The sequence below is a fragment of the Rhea pennata genome, chromosome Z (assembly GCF_028389875.1).
Source record: "Rhea pennata isolate bPtePen1 chromosome Z, bPtePen1.pri, whole genome shotgun sequence".
In the NCBI taxonomy this organism is placed as follows: domain Eukaryota; kingdom Metazoa; phylum Chordata; class Aves; order Rheiformes; family Rheidae; genus Rhea; species Rhea pennata.
The window spans coordinates 57,470,134-57,485,681 of NC_084702.1; the positions used below are offsets into that span (position 1 = coordinate 57,470,134).

General features: G+C 37.5%; 1 protein-coding gene across 1 annotated transcript in view; it reads right to left on the reverse strand.

Annotated features, from left to right (window-relative positions):
* The window catches only part of ARSB (arylsulfatase B), a 59,847-nt gene extending 45,500 nt beyond the window's left edge, over positions 1–14,347 (reverse strand). The window contains exons 1-4 of the mRNA XM_062600387.1: positions 14,171–14,347; positions 11,127–11,313; positions 8,377–8,567; positions 7,614–7,821 (exon numbers count right to left, since the gene is read on the reverse strand). Coding sequence (XP_062456371.1) covers positions 7,614–7,821; positions 8,377–8,567; positions 11,127–11,313; positions 14,171–14,194 — 610 coding nt within the window. The 5' untranslated portion in view covers positions 14,195–14,347. The remainder of the gene's footprint in view (positions 1–7,613; positions 7,822–8,376; positions 8,568–11,126; positions 11,314–14,170) is intronic.
* Between the last annotated feature and the right edge of the window lie 1,201 nt (positions 14,348–15,548).

Below are 15,548 nucleotides of genomic sequence, written 5' to 3' on the forward strand. Positions count from 1 at the left end.
AGCATGAATTAGAGAATAACTTTGCCCTTAATTTGAACTCAAGTTCTTCCCCACACTGCATTTGAAAGATCCATTTGTTGCTCTATTTTCCAATTGTTCTACAAATGTGGCAGAAATGTTAAGCTCCCTGATGGCTAACAGGAAACATACATTTCCAATGAAATGGACCAAAATTGGCTGAGATGAGTTGATGAAAAAACATCTGTTCGGTTGTATACTCTCAGTTTAAATAGATGGCTCAATATAAGCAGTAGGAAAGTAGGAAAGTCACATAAAAAATATGTCTCTATAGTACTTATGCAGTATTATAATTTCAGTGCTTAATACAAATTTTTTTGTGTGACAGAAGAACTACGGAAAACCTTTCTGCTGGAGGCACAATAAGCAGAAAAATATACTTTCTCCTATATGATTTTGCTCATGTAATTCTTATTGTCCTTAACACACAGCATAGGGCTTTTATTTTCCATCAAAGAAACATATTACTTCTTCTGCATTAGGGTACCAGGCTTTTACTGAGTTGTGTGTAGCTAAATCAATTTGCTAGTTTTTGTGATTCACTGGAACTGTTTACTATTCTGACTTTTCTGAAGTTGGAAAAAAAAAAGAGTAAAATTGATCTTATGGAAAAAATGCCATACATTTTGATGCATACAAAATTCTATACAAAATAGCTACAAATCTAAATACAAACCTAGATCTACAACAGCTCTGCACACAATGCACTTTTTCATCCTATTCAATTTTTTTTTTCCTTTCCAGTACAGCTTTACTGGTAGACGCTATCCTAGGGTGGACAGTTTCAGGCGACTGCTTTCATTGTAAGCAGCCTCAGTAATTAAACAGGTCTCAGTAGTTACAGACCCTGCTGTGTCAGGTCTACACTCCCATTCAGCATCAGTAATTACCAGAGAAATACAGACAAAAATTTTAACCTAAAAAAACATGTGAATTACCTGACAAACTTTCCATACGCTTTCAGTAAGCAAGTTAAATAAGACATAGTTGAGAAAACTTTGGACTGCTCCCTGTGCCAGAACACTGAACCAGAACTCTGGTGTAAAAGAATCTGATCTATAGTTTAATGGTTTCTTAAACACTATTATTGAGGATATAAACTAGCACAGCTTAAGAGCAATCACAGTACAATAGAACTTTTTGACAGCTGTGCAGAATTATTAAATACCGTTACCATTAAAACTAACTGTTTTTAGTATTCATCATTACTCCTTGGTCTGAGAAAAAATTTGCCAGGATAACTATTGGCTTGCTTCAATCAAAGCAGTAAACGAATCGGGCTAGTCTGTAGCTCTGGACAAAATTCATTTCTCGATTTCATTTACAAGCAAATTTTACTTTAAGTATCAGCATTTGCTTGAAACAGGAAAAAAAATCAAGATTTCACTTATGTTGGAATTATAAATACATAGCAGAAAAACAGTGATCATCTCTGGCACAAGGTCATTATGTATCAAGGGATCTGATTTTGGAAAGTTGGATTTTTCAAGGAAAAAGCAGAGAGAAGGGATTTTTCATGCTAGGAGGAAAGCAAAACAAGCTAGCATTTGCTACAAAACATTTAAGATTTCCACAGGATTCAAAAACATGGAAAAAAAGTTACCTATCTCCTGACTGTCTGTATCATCTTAGTTTTCATTCTGAAATTAACTTTCATCAAAAGGTAACACCTCTGTGAACACCTGCTTTTTATAATATATTTTTATAAAAATAGTCTAGATCTTTCATTACTCTTATCTGTATCTTAAGGTATGAATTCAGATGTCCTGTGTAATACACAACACTACTGCAGAGATGACATTCTTTTATTCCTAAAAATATTTACTCTTATTATGCACACTTTAAATGGGAAAAGTGTGTAAATGAGACCGAAAGCCAACACTGGAATATGAAACACCAAATACATGCACCTTTGCTTACTTCCAATTGACACGCAATCATTCGGATCAATGCAGATACAGTGATCAACTGCACATTTTGCTGTTACAGTAAGCTTGAATGATCAGGACAGAAAAGTAATATTTGGAAGTTTACAAACTCAAATAACTTGCTTGATTGAAGGTGTTTTCAGCTAAGACACGTGTGTATTTCCTCTTTAGAAAGCAGTAGATGCTTGGGCACTTTCCTTGCTAACAATGCACTGAGCCTTTCAGAACTTCCTGATAGGACTCATTAAAGCACCTCTTCAAATCTATAACTGAGCAGGTTTACTATAAATTGTGCCTAATAGCATACATTCAAAATTAGCTCTTCTAACAAGATCAGATACTAATTGCTATTACCAACCTCTCCTTCTGTTAGCTCAAACGATCTGGAATCGAAAGTCTCTCTGAAGTCTCTTACCAGTAAAAGAGAAAAAGCAGAAGTTTATTAAAGAAAAAAGGCACTAGGAAAATGATAAAAACAGTCCTTAAAGAACCAGTAAAGGGCACTGTAGGGCATCCTGTAATTCAGATCTCCCCAGTTTCTACCAAAACATGTAACTGGAAACAAGCAAAAACAAAAAAAAAAAACGGTATTTTATCAGACAAGAGCTGCAATGTGCTGGACTGAAAGAGATTGAAAAGTCTTTATTAGGAAGAAAATAATATAAAGTTTCAAAAAATATCTAGATATCTAGGTATGAGTGTGTGGGAGGGGGAGGGAGGGGAAGGGATTGTATAAACATCAATAATTATGTCCAAGACAATTTGTGCTCTTATCAATCATAATCCTAATATGATAAAACAACCAACTTTTGGAGTGAAAACTGTCCCTGTCACATGCTCCATTATGGACAGGATTTATGTGATTTCCTCTTAACAATGTAAATCATGGCTTGGAGAGAGAAATTCTACATATTTTACCTTTCAAAGCCCTCTTACGGCAATTAACAGAGACTACAGCGCTAATCCATGTTTAAGAATTAACATACATACTGAAAGAAAGAATGGTAAGGAACAAGAAAGTTACACAGTCAAAATGACAAACTATATTTTTAAAGGATTTAAAAAAAAATGAAAGTTAAATAAAACAGAGGATATTAGTTTTAACATTGAACTGAAATCAAGTCAGGCTCTTTTGCTGTAATGTTGGCAAGTTTCCATCTATGTTATTTGTAATATGTTGCAACAACTATAACACATGCTACACAGCAAATCCCTACTTCTCATCTCAAGCCTCAGATCTATATTTGAAGCAAGACTTGGACCCTAAGTCAATGTTAATAATGCTGAGCTAAATTTGTATTACTTCAAGGCTTATTATGTCCTCTGGTTATTTTAAATCAAAGTCTTCTTCAGAAAAGTTATAGTTATGTTGTCTTATATTTTCCAAAAGGAAGAATAAATCTTATGTCTCATTCTTTTCGATTTCAAGTGGACAAAAGTCCATGGATACCCGAGATATTGTGGCATCTTTTTTATTTGCTTCACTTAACAGACAGTAGCTTCATCCTAACCAACCATTTCATTCATTATAAAAGCACTTGTATGTGAAGTATAAAAGCTGTTCTATAAAACCAAATTCTGTTTTCTATTGCACCAGTGAATAATTTTCAAGCTACTGCCTGATATACAAATGTAACACTACATACCTTTGAACTGTCTAGTTTTTTTTCTTATTTACCCATATGAATAGCTTGCCTATCTATACAAAACACAAAAAGACACCAGAGATGTTGATTTACATGGTATACTGATGGAGTCAGACTTGCTAATGACCAGGTTACTTCATTCTTGGCCAAATATTTCCATTAGGCCAATAAGTCCTTTAGGACCTCAAGTTCTTACACACATTTTACGGTATCTTTTTAAAATGTGTTGTAGTTCCATTTGCTAACTGGCATGTTTTCAAGGGAAGCCTAGTTAGGCCATAACATTCACAAATAGGAAGAAACATTACAGAGTTTAATAAAAAGAAATCTACCATGAGAGTAAAGATTAATCACGTTCTAGAACATCAACAAGGGCAAGTGCAGAGTCCTGCACCTAGGAAAAAATAAGCCCATGCACCAGTACAAGCTGGGGGCTGACCTGCTGGAGAGCAGCTCTGCAGAGAAGGACCTGGGAATGCTGGTGGATGACAGATTGACCATGAGCCACCAACGTGCCCTTGTGGCCAAGAAGGCCAAGGGTATCCTGAGCTGCATTGGGAAGACTGTTGCCAGCAGGTCAAGGGAGGTGATCCTGCCCTTCTACTCAGCCCTGGGGAGGCCTCATCTCGAGTACTGCATCCAGTTCTGGGCTCCCCAGTACGAGAGAGACATGGAGCTACTGGAGAGAGCCCAGCGCAGGGCTACAAGGATGATCAGAGGGCTGGAGCATCCGCTGTATGAGGAACAGTTGCAAGAGCTGGGCCTCTTCAGCCTGCAGAAGAGAAAACTGAGGGGGGATCTTATCAATGTCCATAAGTACCTGAAGGGAGGGTGTCAAGAGGACGGGAACAAACTCTTCAGTTGTCCCGTGTGACAGCACAAGAGGCAATGGGCACAAACTGAACCACAGGAAGTTCTGCCTGAACGTGAGGGGGAATTTTTTCACTGTGAGAGTGACGGAGCACTGGAACAGGTTGCCCAGAGAGGCTGTGGAGTCTCCTTCTCTGGAGATCTTCAAGGCCTGCCTGGATGCAGCCCTGTCTACCATGCTCTAGGTGACCCTGCTGAGCAGGGAGGTTGGACTAGATGATCTCCAGAGGTCCCTTCCAACCTTACTGATTCTATGATTTTATGATTTCAAAGAGCATCCACTAAAAAGAGGCCTTTAATTTTGATGTATGGTATTTAATGGTGGAGGAATCAATCGGACGACTATGTTTGTTGCAGGCTTCCTGGCTGGTATAGCAAGAGCAAATCATTGTATTTATGAATTTTGCAGCAGTGGGAGGTAAACATCCAACTGTGAACTTTGGCCAAAACTAGACAGAGAATAGCAATGAATTTTGTAAAATTTCATTCTGCAAATGTAGGGTCCTCATCTCTTTCCTCTACAGCTTTTCAACAGTAGAGTTACCAATAACAAAACAGAGATAATTTTTACAATTCTGAGTCTGTAAATACTATGCTGGGGAGACGCACGGACTCTGTTCATTAAAACTGAGGATATTATTTAAGCTTCTCTAGATTCTCTGTTGCAGTCTTCATTTAAATCCTTAAATTGATCTTACTGATTCTTAATTCCACTATATGGATAGAGCTATCTTGAAGAAAGTTCCTAATCTGATAGAGAAATTTACTTCTTTTGTCATACCAAGCAAGAGGAGGGTCTACAGGTTCTACTAGGGTGCCCTGAGGCTGGTAGCAGGGGCACAGCTTCCCCAAGAAGGTATACTTTGAAGGGATTAAAAAAAAAAAGAGAGAGTTTAAAAAGTATGCCAGAAGACAACTGGGAAAAAAGGGGAAGGGAAAAAGGAAAAAAAAAAAAAAAAACTATCCTTGGCATGAAGTAAGCAGCAGAAGGTAAGGTGTACAACAACTAAGAGAAGGGAAGACACATTTTCATTATACTTTCATTATACAAACCAAGGAAAACTAGAAAGACCTAGATTTAGGACATAAAGGAGTCTGGGATTAACAACAAAAATCATCTCAAGCAAGTGTGTAGACCTAGTTCCCACACTTATTATTTTAGGTAATATGATACTAAAACTTCATACCCATATTCTAACTGCCAATGCACACCAACACTCTCAATTACAAAGGACTTGAAAGCTGTGCAAATAACTTGCAGAGGGATCTCACACAACACCACTCTCTCCACAAGACACCAAACCGGAGATCCTCTGGTGTTTCTTTTCAACCTAATTTTTAATGCCCATTTTGAAACACAATCTGAAAAAGCTATGAATATAATATTGAAAAGCTGAATAAATTTTATGTTTTTTTTCCCCTTCAAATACTTAATGGTTTCAACATTTGTTTTCTGGAAATCGAGTCTTTAATGCATACAATGTTTTATGCCTGTAGAGAATAGTTGCGTGAAGTAAAGTGAGAAGACTGGAAAAAATGAATTCTGTCTTGTGATCTGCCTGATCTAGGTCCAATTTCCTTGCATTTCAATTATATTAAATTCCACTTCTAGCAGTCTAAAATGTCAATTAATTCAAAACAAATCCAATTAGGTTAGACAAACACTGGATTCTCCTGATTGCCTGACTCTTCTTGAAATGTACGTGTAACTGATGATATAGATAACCATTGTTAGAAGCAGAGCGTACTGTAACTGTTTGAAAGAGCCAATGTTTTATAAACAAAAAATAAATTTGTCTTCTTAATCAAGTGATAATCTATGCTTCCAATCCAGATGTCTTTAGTTTTACTCCATGATGCACTGAACAAATGTTACTGAAATAACTATACCAGGAATACATCAGCAAAGACTAGAATTCTTCCATATGGAAGAAGTATTGCTATAATTTTCGTTATGGCTTTTCTTACTTTCAGTTCTAAATATGAAAACACCATAAACAGAAACAGGCACTTTCCTAGAACAGTTATCAAAACCTGCTAGAATCAAAACTTGAACACTAAGATAACACCACAAGGCAAACAGGTTTGGATTTAAAATAAAATTCCAAAGGCTATACAAAACAGCCGGTAAATTCAAAGTACATCATTGCTTTTTTTTTTTTTTTTTTTTTTTTTTTTTTTTTTTAAGTGTTCACAGAAAATGAACTTGCCATTTTGACAGCCCTAATAGAAAAGCCTGGACAAAGAGCAACTGTCAGCTTTGCAAGGTTATTTCCCACTCCCAACCAAACAAGAACAATAGTTTTCCTGAATTCTAGCCAAGTTGCTGTATTTAAAAAATGTTCTGTTGCATTATAAAGCAATGTCTTTGTTTCTAAATTAGGAATGAATTATCTGTATTATCCTAATAATCTAGATAAACTGGATTAATTTCCACTGTATTTTATATATATACACACATACATATACATAAATACATATATACACACATAGACTGTATAAATATTAGACTAATCTGGCAATCTAGACTGTATCATCAAATATTAAATTTGTTATTAATAGGCCTTTGCTTCCTCAGGGTAAGGTGCTAGTGAAATACCTGAGGCAAGACAAAAATTACATATTACATGTAAGTAAGAGAAAAAGCTTCCAAGTCCTTGCTGCATGGCAGCTTCTCTCTTGTATAATATGAGGCAATTTATAGGCTTATCAGACAGCTACCTATAGATGTGTTTCAGTAGTGTTCATTCCTGACAGATACTCAGCAACTTCAATGGTAAGTAAGATGTCCCCAACTTCACCACTGTTCTCAAAGCTTTTATAATGCTGCTTTTACTGTAATAAGAGTATCCTCCATTTCCATAGACACTCCTTCAGAGTTGTTTTACTCATACTTAAGATAGCCACAGGAATGGGGGGGGGGGAGAAATTGCTCCTTAGAGAAAAAAGTTCTGCTTTATTTTAATCAGCCTTTTGTAGTTACAAAATATACTGAGGAAAAACAGAGGGGTGAGAATTCTCTGCATTCAGCTGGTTGGACACTGTATCAAAGGTACATACATACACACATTTTTTATATATATATATATATATATATGTATATATATATATACACACACACACACACATATATATATATATTTAAACTTACCAGTAGAGAAAACAAGAACTGTGTTATCCCAAAGACCGTATCTTTTCAGAGCATCAGTAAGGTTTCCTACAGCTTCATCCATAAGAGTCACCATTCCTGAATAACGGCGCCTCTTTTCATCTTTAATGGAGGAATATGGTTTCACGTATTCCTCAGGGACCTCAAGTGGTTCATGGACAGACTGAAAAGCGAGGTACAGAAAGAGGGGCTGGGGTAGAAGAGACGGAATGTAAATTAGTTGAATGTAAAGCATTAAATGCAGAAGTTACTACAGCAAAAGCAGCCGTCGTAAGAATTGTGTTTTCATTTCTTCTAGACTTCTCTCTCCTAATCCCTAAGCACAAACTCTGATAAACAATTTATGCAAAACTGTGAAAAAACTCAGGTGCATCTTTCCTTCATAATCACAGTTAAGTTTCTTTCTGTGACTCTTCTCCCACTAAACATTCTATTCTCTTTTTAAGAGAACAAGCTACATGCTAAATCATTTTTAAAAATTCATTTGCCATGATCTGTGTTAATAAAAATAAATAAATAAATGAAGAAGGGTAGCAAGACAGGGTTGTACAGCCAAAATGCACTCTGACAGGAGGCAAGGTAAGTTTTGTGAGTGCCAGTTCTCACATTTGGTTGTCCTCTGTCCTGCTGAAAAGTCTCAATTTACAGCACAAGCATAGGTCTCTGCATTAATATTTCATTAACATTATTCTAAATATTCTTTAGTGTTAAAGTTATCAGATAAAGTGACAACTGCTGACTGTACCTTCTCAGTTTTATGATTAGCTATCAGATCTATAGCTCTCTCTGTGAATAGATTAGTGGAGTACATGTTTTTAAATCCAGTTGCAACTTCTTCTCCATCTCGAAAGTCCAGAGCACAGCGTGTTACATTCTTTGCTTTGATGAGCACACAGTGGTCATGAGAGTAGTAATCCTCACTCCCCAGAAGATAGCCTAGAACAGGAAAAGATGACAAATAAACAGACCAGCATAGTATCGTATACATAGGAACATCAGAAAAATTTGTCAAAGATAAATGTTAAAGATTTAGTGGATTTTAACCTAAACACTCCTCCAGCGTTTGATGATCTATATTGACATCCCGGGACAAGACTTAGTGGCTCAATATTTGACACTTCTTAGGCTTTTTTTGCTAGTACAAATAGTAATTCCAAAACATACAAAACGTTTTGATATTTAATGACTATGTACATAACTTCATATTAAAGACATTAGCATTAAAGTAATGCACTCATAGCAAGGGCAATGACTTGTCCAGATACTATTATGATTTTTAGCTGGTATGATTTTGTATATTTGCTTTTGTGCAAAAGGCTTCTCTCTATCAGGAACTTTGGAGTTATTATTTTGTTTGCCTTTATTCAACAACATCAAAGTATAAAGCATTTTTCATGTCAGCGGGGAGGCAATTTCTGATCTGCTACTGACACCAGCTGGTGAAAAGAGACAGTATTATTTAAAGATCTCCGAAACAAACAGACAAGGCAAAAAATAGAATAAAGATTTGCTCTATCAAGGCACATTCTGTTGAGTACCTTTGCTTTTTACTGACCAGAAACAAAATTCCTCAAAACCCTCATTAATTATTCATTTTAAAATTAGATTTCACATATTTTCCTTTTCAAATACCCTGGGGAAAAAAGAAAAAAGAAAAAAAAAAAAAAAAAAAAAAAAAAGATGAAGCCCTCAAAATTATATTCTCAAGTTCTGCAAACTCAAACTAAAACTAGGGACAAAACTCCAAAACAGAGTTTACTTGAATTATTATTCAGCAACTTCAACTACAGTTACTTGTGCAACAAAATACGTACGGAAAGAAGTAATATTTAAAATACACTTCTTACATATTTTTAGAAGAAAAAGTGGCTTTTCTTTCAAACCATAGCAATTTTTTGTGCAGCCTACCTATATCAACATACTCAGTTAGATACAAGTTGCGTTTTTCCTATTTTGAGTGCTCACTAGGAGACACAGTGTGTCAGGTTTGCTGAAGAAATAAATGCCCCTAATTGCAAACAATACCTATTATGTGAACATAACAGGATATTAAACCACTATATCTTATGAAAAATAATTCCTTCAGTGTCATGCTGGGCACCCAATTGTCATGACAACCTAGATCTAGCCTAGGCCCCTGTATTAAGGGCTTACTCACTCCCAGGGTGAGAGTTAATTATCCTTCTGTGCTGCCACAAAGAGCACAGTCTATTTTGAAGGGATGGGAACATGCAGCCAAAAAGGGCAAGGCCATACACCCTTCAGCAACAAGTCATGTGTACTAACTTAATTCAGTCACGAACCTATAGTCCCAAGCTCCCTCAAGAGTCAAAAGACACAATCAAAGGTAACAATTCTTCCCACCTAAAGTTTGAATCATTACTATCTATAAAGGGAACATAGTGTAACCAGGCTCTTCATCTAAATACCTAAAGTTAGACAAGAGGAATGTGGGCCTTAGTAAGTATAATTTAAATTTTTCTGTTTCTTATTTTATTAGCTGTAAAACTGGGCAGTAATACTATCAACATTTTAGAAAACTGTTTTGAAGATATTGAACTGTTTTGAAATATTGCATCCAATAAAAGCATCCTGAAAACACCTAAGTGGGGATTAACAACTTTTACATTCAGTACCAAATGGGAAGAGATGCCTTACAGACTATCTGATTCACATAACATTTGTAATACTTGTGCAAAATTATTAGACCTCCAGGCAATACTGGGACAGGAGCATTGAGAGAGGAAAAATAAATCATATGTAGTTACAAGTTGCTTTGCAATGCGCTCACATTTGGACAATTTAATTCTGACATTTTTTAACCCAAGTGCTTGACTTCACAACTCTGAGTAATTTTAACAGGCATTGTGGATGCTGTTTTATAGAAGTTTTTACACCATCTTCTTTGCCACAGGCTCTGGGAAAGCGGTTTAAAAGAAATGATGCTCTATTATCAAAGCATGAACACAGCATGGTATAAAGTGTATTTCTCTTTTAAAAAGATCGGCTTCTTGGGAGTATCTTATTATTTACAGAACAAGTAATGTCTAATGTCTGATCTAATGCAAAAGCTCAGTTTAAAGATGCCTCTAGAAAATATACTGATGAAATCAGTATTTTGAAATATTTTGAATATTTTGAAATATTCAAAAATACTTTGAAGTATTTTGAAATATTTTGAATATTTTGAAAACTTGAATTTCATAAACCTCACGGAACCAAATTAGATGTGGATCTAAAAGAAAAAAAAAAAAAAAACTTTCTTTGCTAAATTCAACAACTATGACATTTTCTTCAACAAATCTTAAGGCTTTGGCATGCATTTAAGGCATTACCTTATTTTAAAAGGTTATACAGCTATACCTTGGAAACAGGCGTACTCAAGTGTTGATTTAAAACTACACTAACAGTAAATCTATTATTTTTAGAAGAATTAAGCAGTTTCTCATTATTTTTAACACTATTTTTATCATCCACATTAAATCTAACCATTACCAAAATAAGTATCAAATCCTCTGTGGGTTGGAAGGCATTCTTTTCTGTACATCCCTAAATGCCACTTCCCCACCATGTGGGTAACATATCCCGCCTCTTTAAGTAGCTCTGGGAGGAGTTTCTCATCCAGGGGGAGACAGCTGGGTTGACAGGGCCAAATTATTTGGTGTTGTAAACCTGTGTGGATCTAGAAAGAAAAAAAAAAGAAACAGATATTAGTTATAATGTAATAACATATTCAGGTAGGCAACATTATAAGCAGGTGCAAAAAGAAACAAAATAGTAGAGCAAGCTAGCATTAGTTCTAGAGCCTCCTGTTTTCACCAACATACAATAGAGGAGGTATAAGAAGCCAAAGGTAGAAGACAGGAGGAGTATGGAGGAAGATAATGAAATAGTACTACAGGTGTTAACTAGGAGAACTTTCCAAGGATAAATTAAGTGTAATGAAAATCAAAGTCTTCTGTGTTTTCATCTAAAAAATTATGTTTGAAGACTAGGGGCAACATTTCAACGTGGAGCGAGAAATTTCAAGTGGCACTAGAGACAGGCCCAAAAAAACAGCCTTGCTGTTGAAGCTGCAGAACTTTTGTCTATATCTGAAAACAGTCACTGCATAAAAGGGTGATAAAAGCCAGGAAAGCAAATCTTTGCATTACTGTTCTAAATGGACATGGTATACATGCATATTTATACATGTATTTACATACTTAAAGTGAGTATGAGCACTCTTAGAGTGAGTATTTGAAAACTGGAGATAAATTAAGTTTTAGATACAGTCATATCTGACTTCTAATGGCTCCACCTAAGTTTCCAGTCTTAGAAGTGACTTAATTACAAAAGTATTACTGATACAATACTCCAAGTAGTGTATTTTGCTTGATGCAATAAATACTTCACTACTGTGCACTATAAACTTAGTTTTGTCAGCTTTCTTATCTCCCCTCAAAAAAAAAAAAAAAAACAACAATCATCCTAAACCAAGGACAGAAAATAGACACACAGGTTTAAATACCTTATTTATTCCCTGTGATCAGTCTCTTTCAAAGCACAAAATTTCCAGGATCCCCTGGACCACAAGACAGCTGATTTTGTAACTAAGTAAGCCCTTCAATCCAACAAGCCACACGAGTAACTTCAAAAGCATCACTTAGCATCACTTTGAATTCACTTTTAAAGCAAATGAGCCCTGATCTTAACTGAGTAGATAAGTAGGCTCTCATAAAGTTAACAACTTATTTTCTCCCACACTGGAGCTGGGGGAAAAAAAGAATCTTAAAAAAAAAAAAAAAATTACAAAAATATTTTTAATATAGTGAAAGACACAAGCTAACAAAGCATTTTTATAGTCTTTATAGAAGACAAAAAATTGAGAGGAAACTAAGAAAATCTATAGTTTTCATATATCAATACTTTGCTCTTCTTTGTTCTTTTAAAGCAAGATGCTTATCAAAATTCCAGCTTTGGAGAGGACCAGATTTTTGCTACAGTAATCACACTAATTGTAAAACAAAACAAAATCATGGACATTTGCTACATAATTATTTCATGCACAGAATATCTCCTCAATTTTATATAGCATTACTTCCATTTTCTAATATTATTTTACTAATTTGTAACAAGGTTAACATTAAATGATTAAATTATCAAGTCAGATGCATACCATGAATTTAAATCAAGATTGAGCTATGAACATTTCCAATTTCCACTTTTAATAGCAGTGCAGAACCTCCAGTTAATAACAAACCACTTCTAGACAAACAGTTCAAGAATACGAATCGTATTCTAGGAACAGGGAAAATAAAGCATTATTTTAGGTTATTTACATAAAAATTTTAATAGAGCTGGCAAAAAGATCAACTCTATCTTCCTAATCTTTATTATGGACTCCTGAGGTTTCTAGGAACAGAACCAAAGTTGCTATGGAAGGGTATCCTCTAGAATGGTCTTTCTGAAAGAACAAGAGATAACATATCCACTAGTAAAAAAAGCCATTTATTTTCATTCTGAACAGTTTCCTTGACAAATCACTATGATTAACACACACATGTAGGTTTTTCTGAGAGGGTAGGTTTCTGAAATACACTTAATCCTTTGTCAGTTCCTTCTTTCTATCCTTACTGTGTATTTTCCTTCCTCGTTTTTGCTAAAGTTGTTATAAAAAGATGAGGGAAGAGAATAAGAAAGTTAAGCAGTAATGTGATGAAATCTGATTCTCATAACTGTTCAAGAAAAAAAAAGAAAAGAAAAGGAAAATTGAGAGCATAGACTACAAAGCAGCTAGATACCAGGTTAGCTTGTCTGCACTCCATCAAGAGGCCAATGGAGGTACAGACATAAGGTATCATAAAAAGGAGGGCGTACAAGTTAGGATGTATGCAAATATTGCATTGGAAAATAAGTCACATAAACTGAACACACATTGCTGCTTATAGGCATGCAAGATCCATCTATCCAGTCAAGCACCTAACAGAAGAGGACAATATCAGAGGGCTTTTTCAAGACATTGCCATGCCTTTTAATTTGAACTTAAGTGTACAGACACCTCTGCTTTTCTGAAGTAAAGTGTCTTGCAGCAGACCCACATTTAGCCAACTTTTAAGCTAGCGAACAAAAAAGTGAAGTAGGTATGGTTTATTTGTGTGTAAACACACTTCATCTTCGTAAGCATAAAGAGCCTCCCTCCAAATGTTTCTTAACTGAGATAAACGGCCAAGCCACATGCAGTATTAATAGCAAGCAACAGGAAAAAGTCAATTAGCTGTTAATAGCCAGTATTAGCTAGTTAGCAGTGCGTTTTATTTAACCCTTTCAGAGTACAGGACCAGGAATACCAGGAAAAAAGCTATGAATTAAGTGTGCGCGCAAAGGCAGGAATCACCGTGACAAGCAGTTATTTCAAACCACCCCTAACAAAAAGCACATTGGATGTATTCCCGAATAGCTGGTGGGTTTACACTTTTTTTCAGCTGGATTTTTACTTGCCCCCCCCTCCCTTTGAGGGTCACTCACGCCATTCCCCACCAGCGGATACTACAGCGTACCATACTGTGTGAAGTTTCACACATAGACGCAATTCGGGGCTTCCTGCTTCTCCGCTTTTTCCGCTCTGAAAACAGGCGCTCCAGGCAGCTCCCCCGCGGGAGGCACAGCCCCGCGGAAGGCGCTCACGGGCGCCCAGCGATCACGCGGACCGCATCCGCCTTTCCAAGCCGCCGCGAGGCTCGCCCGCCGCCGCCGCCGCCGGCTCCCCCTACACTCGCCTCAGCGGCCCGCGGCGGCCGTTGGGCGCAGCCGTTGGGCGCCCCCCGCGCGGCCGCTGGGCGCGGCCGTTGGGCGCCCCCCGCGCGGCCCTACCTGGTAGCGCCCGCTGAGGAGCTGGCTGCGCGACGGCGTGCACAGCGGCTGCGTGTAGTAGCGCTCCAGCCGCACGCCGCCCGCCCCCAGCGCGTCCAGCCGCGGCGTGCGGACGGCCGAGCCGTGCCAGCCCACGTCGCCCCAGCCCAGGTCGTCGGCCAGCACCACCACCAGGTGCGGGGGCGGCCGCCGCGCCGCGGCCAGCCGCAGCAGGCACCAGAGCAGGCAGAGCCGCGGCCAGCCGCCCGCTCGCCCCGCCATCGCCGGCCCCCGCGCAACCAGGAACTGGGCCGCCGGGCGCCCGCGGCCGCCCTCGAGCGCAGCGGGGCCCGCCCCGGGGCTGGGCCGCCGGGCGCCCCGGCTCCGCCCGCGCGATCTGGCTCTGGTGGTAAAACATTCCTCGAGACAGTTACGGGGTAGGAAGGAACTGAAGCAACCCAAAAGCTGAAATAACAGCTGTGTTAGCTGTTTCTTCAGAACATGTAATCTTCTAAGACAGTATCATAACTACTAACCTAATTATAATCTTGATGTAAAACCTAAGACTGAGTACTGTGAGAGGACAGAAATAACTGTCAATTCTACTCAAGTTTCATTCATCCATGGAATACACATGAATCTCAGTGTCCATTAAAAGATCAAGTAATCATGTGTTTGACATTTAGTGGGAATGGTATGTTATCTACATTCCCAAATTTATACAGCCACTTGGTGACAGGCAAAAAAAAAATCCACATTAAAAATAACATATAATTATTTATATATTTATAATATTTATAAATACTATAAATAACATCGCTAAATAAAGTCAATTCTTGGACTGAGCACAGATGTGCTGAAAGTTCTAGAAGAAGACTTTCACTGCATGCTTTTGTTCATCTCAGCTATGGCACTTGGATGAAAATTAAACAAGTTACACAAACAAGACACCCAGTCTTTCATTTTGGGGAAGCAGGCACACAAGGCCTTTTTTGCTTAAGAGCCCAGTGTCAAAATTGGACACTGGTATTGGAACAAGAAGCAATAATACTCTCCTGAAGTTAGTTTTCCCTGAAGTGAATTCCA